The sequence below is a fragment of the Sceloporus occidentalis genome, unplaced genomic scaffold (assembly GCF_023333645.1).
Source record: "Sceloporus occidentalis isolate IW3139 unplaced genomic scaffold, rSceOcc1.0.p SCAF_13, whole genome shotgun sequence".
NCBI lineage: Eukaryota > Metazoa > Chordata > Lepidosauria > Squamata > Phrynosomatidae > Sceloporus > Sceloporus occidentalis.
In genome coordinates, this window is record NW_028316993.1 from 7,860,037 (window position 1) to 7,869,394 (window position 9,358).

Below are 9,358 nucleotides of genomic sequence, written 5' to 3' on the forward strand. Positions count from 1 at the left end.
TCCTCTTTTGCAAGAGTGAATAGGATGTTACTCATTGCAGGAGCATGCAAAACTTTATCCACAGCATTTTCCCAGTATTTGCACCCAGGAATTCTTTCAGGGTTAATCTGTGCAGAAACACCCATCATCTTTTCTGCAAGGAGCAGTGTTATATGTGTGTAAAACACACAGTCTCCTGTGTAGGAAACATGCTGGGTTTGGGTGCAAGAAATGTGTTTTCTGTGCAGAAAACGTGGGAGTGTTTTGTACAATAAAAAATACATGTAGAAGAATTCCCCCAAAGATGTTGCAAACTGAAAAGAATTTCCTCCCTTGCTCTGTTCTGCTTATTCAGATTCAAACCAGTAAGCGTCTCTGGAGCCCCAGGAAGCACGTTTTTCTGCAAGGAAACAGTAATGGATATTTTCCCATCCCTACTGCAAACAAGTGCATGTGTTTATGTGCTTGGTTCTCCTCTCCCACAGGTCTATTCCTATTATGAGGGTCAGAGGGCAGGTTCTTGGGGCTTCAGCTGCTCTCTTTCCAGCTCTGCATGAATCGGTTGCAAAGTTCTGATTTGGGAAACTTCCAATTAAATCCACATCCAGCCCACAGCCATATCCTTCAGCTGCATACTCTCCAACGTTTCATAGAAGAAAGTTGGGACACATTGAGAAACTGGAGCGTGTCCAAAGGAGAGTAACTAAAATGGTGAAGGGTCTGGAAACCATGCCCTACGAGGAACGACTTAGGGAGCTGGGGATGTTTAGCCTGGAGAAGAGAAGGTTAAGAGGTGATATGATAGCCCTGTTTAAATATTTGAAAGGATGTTATATTGAGGAGGGAGCAAGCTTGTTTTCTGCTGCTCCAGAGACTAGGGCATGGACTAATAGATGCAAACTACAGGGAAAAGAGATTCCACCTCAACATTAGGAGGAACTTCCTGACAGTAAGGGCTGTTCGACAGTGGAACAAACTCCCTTGGAGTGTAGTGGAGTCTCGTTCCTTAGAGGTCTCCAAGCAGAGGCTGGATGGCCAACTGTTGGGGATGCTTTGATTGTGATTTCCTGCATGGCGGGGGGTTGGACTGGATGGCCCTTGCAGTCTCTTCCAACTCTACGATTCTGTGTGGCCAAGTAAAACTGGTATAGTCAAGATGGTCAAGGTTATGAGAGGTTGCAGCATTTTGCTTTTGCCTGAACCTATTAGAAAGGACAGGACTTTCCTCTCCTCCCTGCTCAGTTAATGGAGCGCATATTACTTTTTTCCCTGGTGGAGAGCAGGGGGAGAGGTAATGGAAAAGTGCCCAGTGTGGATGAAGTAGACTTACTGTTTGTACTGCCTACTCAGAACTGTAGAAACAGGGAAACTGTCAAGAACCTCCAATACAAAAATATGCAACCAGCAGACCTGAGTTCAGCTTGCTGAGTCACAGGGTATGTGGAGTAATCTAATACAAACCAGGCTAGGGGAGTCTCATAGGTTTCAAGCTGGAACATGGGGAGAGGGTTGGTTAGGTGAGTGCTTTAACGTGATAGGGATGTATGTATGGGGAATACTGTGTTTGCTGTCACGTTTAATAATGATGAAGCATCCCTCTTAGGAGTTGCATGCTTGCCTACACATACACACACTCCTGTAAGACAGAGAGGAGGATGGTGAGCTGGGTCTCTGAATCTACTGCTGCGGTGGGGATGGTGCTGCTACAGAAGATGAATCGCCTGTCTGACGGGCCCAAACAGAGATAAACAGCCATTGGTGGTGGGGGAAAGTGGCCCGGAGAGGTATAGAAAATGTCAGGGAACCCTTTCAGTGCATCAGCAGAATTCGTCTAGTGATATCTGTGGCTTTCTAGAGATACTAGAAAGTTCTGTTGTTGTGTGCCTTCAGGTCATTTTGGACTCACTGTGACTTTCTTGTTGTTTTGTGCCTCCAAGTTGTTTCTGACGCATGGCAGCCCTAAGGCAAATCTATCACAGGTTTTTCTTGTCAAGGTTCTTCAGATGGGGTTTGCCATTGTCATCCTATGAGTCTGAGAGCATGTGATTTGCCCATGGTCACCCAGTGGGATTCAGACTGCCCTCTCCAGAGTCGTAGCCCAGTGCTCAAACCACTACACTTTCCTTCTTCTGCACAACTGTTGAAGATACAGGAGTCCTCTCCGGTTTTCACTCTGGCAACTCCAGAGAACATACGCAAGGATTAGAAACTGACATCCACAGTATATCAGCACCGTCATAAAACCATCTCTCATAAGCATAGTTCAGTAATAACATTTCACAAATAAGTCCATTTGACAGCAATGGAATGGGACTTAGTTTCTCCTTAATGCCAATGATTCACACAAGTCTTAGTCGTGATTAACTGTTGCTGGACAGTGCCACATAAAATGTACAAGTACAATTTATTCACGACAATCATATACATTATAGCCATCAAATTGCAGTCATAGAAAGATTATTCAAACCTTTTAAAACTTTCAAAATCAGAGTTGGCTCTTCAACAGATAAAACAATAAGCCTTTAAATGAATATTACTATAATGTTTAATATCAAGCACGTCACAATGGTACACAATCCATTCGAACGAGGATGCATATATTTATCACAGATTCCCACAAGCCCATTATCCTCAAAATCTAATCTAAATGTAGCTGTTTTTCACCATGAATTTGGCAGTATTAAACATAATAGACTTTGCAGTATTGGATAGCAAATATGGGAATTTCTCCAGATCATTTGGGTTAGCTACTAGCTCTCTTCAGAAACTCATCTCTTGGAATTTTATATCTCCTATAATGTAGCATATAGTGTATATGTCTTCAATGAAATGAAACTATTAACTCTAGCTTAAAGGGGGAAAAAATTACTTGCCTCCTGACACAATATAGTTTTGTGGAACTCCAAAGTGAGTTCCTCAGATGAGGTGCCATAACCAAACTGGTCCTTGCTTAAGATCTGACTCCCTCCCAAGACTTTGAAATGGCCTCTGCAGTGCAAAATAAGGGGACAAACTTTTCCCCCTGCTTCTTCAAAAGAAATCAGCAGAAGAAAGTGTGTATCTATTGAAAATGCATGGCTATTTGCACATGGAAAAATCAAAAACGGAGAAAAGATCAGATAAATGAAAAGGAGAAGCAAATCACTGCATATGCATAAAGTCCCTGGAAGGTCACCTTCTCAATGAGGTATTAAATCTCTCACAATGAATCCAGACACGTAGAGATCAGAGGCCCATTCACATTACAGAGGTATAGCCCTATGATTCTATTTTAATTGCCATGGTTCCATCCTGTGGAATCCTGGGATTTGTAGTTTAGATTTGGGCATTTAGAATTTTTAAGCAGCACTCGCCAGTACCTCAGCAAACAATGAGCCTTCGGACTCCATAGCATGCAACCATGGCAGTTAAAGTGGAATAATAGTTCTATATGTGTGTAGTGTGGATGGATCCCCATAAGAAACTGCTCATTTCAGTCATTGCCTCTTGGCGCACAATGCTTTAAACATGTCCCAAACATGCTCTCCCTCCACTCTCTCTTCCTTGCAGACTAGTTGGCGGCTTGGATGGATTGCAGATCCAGAATGAGCGGACCCGCTCCATACTGCTGTTCCCAAACGTCACTTATCGGCATTATGGGAATTACACCTGCCTGGCATCTAACAACTTGGGCTCATTCAATGTTAGCTTACGGCTTCTCAGTGAGTATCTCCTTTTCCTCCTTCTCCACTCCCCTCTTTTGGCATCTACTGGGTTGTGGCGAGGCTTTCTTGGACCTTCCTTTCTCAGAGACTGGAGCCCCTTTTGATAGATGTGGGGCCAAGCTCACTTGGTGGTCCATTTGTGTTCCCCAGAGTATGACACCACCAAAAGGAAGGACACCACTCTGCACATCTTGCTGGTAAGAAGTCAGTAAAAGGTCATTCAGTCAGCGCACACCAACCTCTGCTTCCCAACCTCTTGGCTTAGATGCTTCCCAAATATAGATCACAGCACCCCTTGGATTATGATGTTATAAGACTAGCCCATTGCAGGAATAAGCACCCTAGGCAGAGAACAAAGTGATGCTAGAGAGTAGGAACAACAGAGAATGATTGGTACAATTTATGAGTGGGACTGAAGCAGCATAGGATCTGTGCAGCAGCCAGGCAAGCAAGGAATAAAAGTCATGCAGGTATATCTTTTCAGTGACGTATCTAGGGTGCATAAAGGCAAACAGCTTTATGAAAGAGGGAGGAGTATGAATTTGGTTTGCAGAATAATGACTTAGTTTTAGCACCTGTGCAACTGTGCTGCTAGAGTGCCTCCACATAGAGTTTGGACAGATGGTGTGTCCACAAACAATCACAGTTTTCCATTTAAATGGTGAATACTCGGTTCTTAAAAAAAAATTAAAAATTGCATGTGAAATTGCATTTCAGAATTTGAGTACATTCAACTTGTTGCTTTCTTATTGGGATTCTGCTGTGGGCAGGGCTCCAAACGCAGCATGTCATAAATAATAGCTCATCAGTTACTGTATAGCATTGCATGTCTTCTTATGCATGTCTGCTATGCCATTAGATATCACTGATCAAATGTAGTAAATATTATGTATCATTGCATGGCAACCATTATATGCTCTTGTTCTTGTTCTAATTGTTGTTGTTGCTGCTGCTGCGTGTCCTCAAGCCATTTCCTTCTTACAACAATCCTAAGGCAAACCTGTCATGGGCTTTTCTTGGCAGGATTTGTTGAAAGGGGGTTTGCCTTTGCATTGCTCTAAGGATGCAAGACCCTGAAGGGGTTTTTGGGTAGCAGCAACACCATATACCCAATGGCTGCAGTTAATGGACAGCAGAGGCACTGTCTAGCAATGGTGGACAGCTGGAGGGGTGTCTTGAGATGGATGGTGGGTGGTCACCCCACTGATGTGTCACTTGGTGTGGTCCACACATCTCACACCCCCTATTGATACTTCTGGTCTGGAACAGTGACTTTTCTCTGGCTTGCAGTCTGAACTTGAAATAAGCTGTTCAAAGGGCTGGACCATGACTATAAAATAGGTTCTGCAACCATGGATAGCACAGATTCACTGACATAGGACACACCAGTCACTACTGTGTGAGGACAAAGTGGGACGCAGTCATGCATGCCTCTTGGAGTTCAGTTGAAGAGGTTAGGATCCAAGTGTAACTAGTAGAATAAGACCCCTCAGCTATTTTCCACAAGTGAAGACTTCAGGGGTCCCCACTGAGAGTGGGTCTGCACTGCACAGTGAAGGGGATTTGCACTGAGCCACACTTAATACAACTAGGAGGACATGTTGGTGACTCAAGGATTTCGCTTTATTACCGTTTATGGACTTAGTGAGCAATATGAAATCTAACAATGTAATAATTTGTGGTTATGGGTTTTTCTAATTGCAGAAGGAGTGTTCAATTGGATCTGTAATGGCAGAATAATATTTCATTTTTATTTTATTTTCATTACTATTATTGGGGGGGGGGTGTCCCGAACCCTCTTGTGTATTAGCTATATGTCTTGTTTTGTTTTTTCTTCTTTCTTTCTCCATTTTCTCTCTCTGTATTTACTGAATGTACATTTACTTTCCTTATAAATTAGATGTTAATTTTTTTTTTTAAAAAAGGATCTTGCTTTATGAAAAGAAATACATTTCTGTCTCACATTCTAACAGTCAGGCTGCTATACAAGAGAATCCAGAAACACTGGCTTGTACACTATAACAGAGTACTGTATATTTAAAGTTTCTACTTTGAGCATGTGCTGACGTAACTTTCCATCCAGCTAACATTCCTAGATGTTCAGGTTATCTTTCCAGGCCAGGCATCTAAACTGACCTTCTACAGACTCTTTCCAGGTACACAACCTAGTCCTTGTCCCTTGCTATCAGAAAGTCCTAAAGCTTTTTACATCACTGGCTGCATCTGCACTGCAGAAATAATCCAGTCTGACACCACTTTAACTGCCATGGTTCAATGCCATAGCATTCTGGAAACTGTAGTTCTGTTGTTCTGTGAGGCATTTAGCCTTCTCTGTTAGAGAGCTCTGGTGCCACAACAAACTACAATTCTCAGGATTCCATTGCATTGAATGGCCATGGCCATTAAGGTGCTGTCAAACTGGGTTATTTCTGTAGTGCGGAGGAACATGTTAGGATGTAACCGTTCACTGCCATCACTTGTTTTTCTGGAGGACAGTTCCTAAAACTAAGGCAAGCATTTTTCTAAGCCATATTAATATCTTGCCTAAGTCCCTTCCCTTTCATCAGATATAGAAGTCTGATGCAACTGTAACTGTCATGACTCCATCTTAGAATTATCTGCTGGAAAGATCTTCTTCATTCCCCTGAATTTTCTCTAGTGGAAAATGTTGCATCCCTCCCCAAACAATATATCCCAGGATTGCATAATGAGTACTCTGACAGTTAAAGGGGTATCAAACTATGATAACTGTCTAATATTCTGTAGACTGTTGGAATTCTAATGGAAATGAGAACAAAAATTAATCCAACTTTTCTTTCCTCCCCATGTCCCCCCTCCGGCCCCACAGGACCAGGTTCCCTGGAAAACATGGCAGCAGCAAGCATGGGATCTCCCCTCTTCTTGGGCTTGCTGTCATCTGCCTTTGTGACTCTGTTGTTTAAGATTTAGGACAGCCAGGAAATGGAGCAGAACAAGGAAAGGAAACAAGTGAAAAGGGAAAGAATCCAAGAGAGGGGGGGAAGAGAGAGATAAAGAGAGAGTGGAGAAGATGGCGACATATCTCTACTTTCTGGAAAAGACGCAGAGAGCAAGAAATGAAAATTTAATCGAGAACCCCATCACTGTGAGGGAATAGAAGAAAACAAAAACAAAACAAAACAAAAAAATATGCATTTGTTTCTACAGCCATTGATCTTCACACTCCATCTCAGACACTTCCAGTCAAACCTGATATTTAACACATAACTGAAAAGACACAGGGCTCAAAAGGGTTGACTGCAAACACGGCCCTCCTGACTCCTCACCTCTGCGACGACATTCTGAATCGCCATCATTCTTCTCCTTGGGCCAATTGGACCTTTCGTCTTTCAAATACACGGAACCGGGAATGCCAATTTCACAGAGGGTTTTTCTTATCTTATTATTTTAGGGGTGGTTTTTTTCCCCATTGCTCTTTCTTTTACTCTTATTTGGGGAGGGGTGTGTGTGTGTGCAAATTTCAGCAACTGACTGCAGACAACTTAGGGGCTTCCCTTTTTGATTTCTTGCGTTCGAGCTGGGATGCGAAGCTCTGTAGAAAATGGGATTGGTCTCCACCACCACCACCGCCCATCCCCAGTCATTTCAGATTTGCGGACCATTGTAGTCAGCCTAGGACCAGGCAAACTGTTAGAGATGTTGGGATGTTGCTTTGCCCAGTTTTGGCATCAAACAGACTTCTTTTAGGAGACCACGAGAGATCTTATGAATTCACTTCACCAAAGCTGTGGGGAGGCCAGTGCTGAGAGTTGGATCTACAGTCCTTCAACACCTTGCTGCTCCAAAATCCTTGAAAGAACACTAAGGCCACTGAGTCCAGTCCACTAAGTTTTTAAGGCATGGAATTCCCATTCTTTAAGACCCAGTGGTAAGAATGCCCCCTTCTGATGGTGTTTCTTGTTGGGTAACTGTCTGTTGTCTCTAGACAGAAACCGAGAAGTGGTCATGGCAATTTTGATTCTTCATTATTTGAGGTGGGTGGGTGGGGGGCACAGTTCCTCAAGCAAAATCTCTGCTTGGAATGTCTGCCAGCTCTTGAATTCAATGACATTAGCTTCTTTGGTTGCACTTTTTCACACAGTCTTTTCCTGGCAGTTTCCCAAGTGTTAATGACTCCCATTCTCCCTTTCCAGGAGGAACTGCTTATCTCTCAACTGTATATTTCATGAACAAAAGGACTGTACACTCGAGTCCCCACCCCACCCCTTCATTTATTTATGTCTTTCTTCCCTTCTGTTTTATTTTCCTAGAAATCTTCTCCGTTTATTAATTGCCAGTTGCATGTTGCAACCCCATTGACTTCAAAGCCTCTTTCAGATGGGATTATAATGAGGATTTTTGTGTGTTCACTACTGCTCTTGTACAAGAAACAGTTAAGCATTTGGGTAGGGTGTAGATTTAGTATCCAGAGATCACATTTGGAGTTTGGGGGCTTGGAAGAGTTTGTCACTCTTACTAGGGTAAAGATAAACTTTGGAATGTATGGAATATATCGGTGGACATTTGTGCTAGTTATATAATGAGCCCAGCACTTGGGGGGAAAATACCTTTTTTGGACTATAGCTGCCAGAATCCTTGGTCAGGGGCTGAACATACAGCCCCAAAAGGGCGGCCTCCAGCCACCCTTTTTTAAGCCAGATCGGGGCCGTGACAACCGCACATCATGGCCCCAATCTGGCCTCTCCAGGCTCCTTTTTGCACCCTGGACAGTGTGCAATAGCCACAGCTATACGTCACTCCTTTGGCACTGCATCATGCAGATGCAGCACCAAAGGAGCCCTGCAATGCCATGTGGAGTGGCGCATGGTGTCACATTGCCCTGGGGGCCGAGCCAGGGCATGCATAATGTGGACGCTATGCCCCAACTCTGCCCCCAAGCTGGCCTTTGCCTACACATTGGATCAGTTTCCATGCTGGTTGGAGGATTCTAGTAGTTGTAGTCCAAACAGGTAACTTTTGAAAGCACTGGCTGAGTCCCAACAGGGCTTCCTTCCTACAGTTGTAGGAAGTTCTTCTATCCTTCTGGTGAAGAGACTTTGGCATTGTTTAAAGGTGGAACTTCCCTGAATGTGGTGACCCCAGACTCTCATCACCCCTGTCAATTGGTCATGCTGGCTAGGGATGATGGGGGTTGTAGTTGTAGAGGGCACCATGTTGGGGAAAGCACAACTAAAGGTAACAGGAGATGCCCAACTCCAGCTGAAAACCAGAGAGCTGCAAGAGATAAGGCCAATAGGGTGCAATTGTAATTTAATTACGTTATTCCCTGTGTGCTTTGCTGCCTTCATCTGGGGCCTTTCCGTGACACAGAATTGCATCTCCTTCTAACATATATTTAGAGGAGCCATAACTCCAAATCTGTCAAGAAGAGGACAGCACAAACACATTGAGAATTACCCATTAAATTATAATGGCATAATGTCAGCCTTGCTTCTGGCACCTTTCCGGCGGTTGCTTTTCCTGCTGTTGCCACCTTGTTCAAATGTGGAGGTCTTTGATCCAGTGATGCTGCAGAGTGGAAATTTGGAATGTGGTTGTGTTGTGTAATTTGTCTGTGTTATATACTACATTACTGAGGGCAAAAAGAAAGAGAAGACACGGGTTACTGTTTGATGCAGTGATCTTGTGGCTCCCAT

The 9,358-nt window shown here is 43.5% G+C and overlaps 1 protein-coding gene across 1 annotated transcript in view; it reads left to right on the top strand.

Moving 5' to 3' along the window:
• IGLON5 (IgLON family member 5) overlaps positions 1-7,695 on the top strand; it is a 117,832-nt gene extending 110,137 nt beyond the window's left edge. Inside the window, exons 7-8 of the mRNA XM_089478604.1 lie at positions 3,529-3,680; positions 6,532-7,695. Coding sequence (XP_089334730.1) covers positions 3,529-3,680; positions 6,532-6,632 — 253 coding nt within the window. The 3' untranslated portion in view covers positions 6,633-7,695. The remainder of the gene's footprint in view (positions 1-3,528; positions 3,681-6,531) is intronic.
• Positions 7,696-9,358: the final 1,663 nt, after the last annotated feature.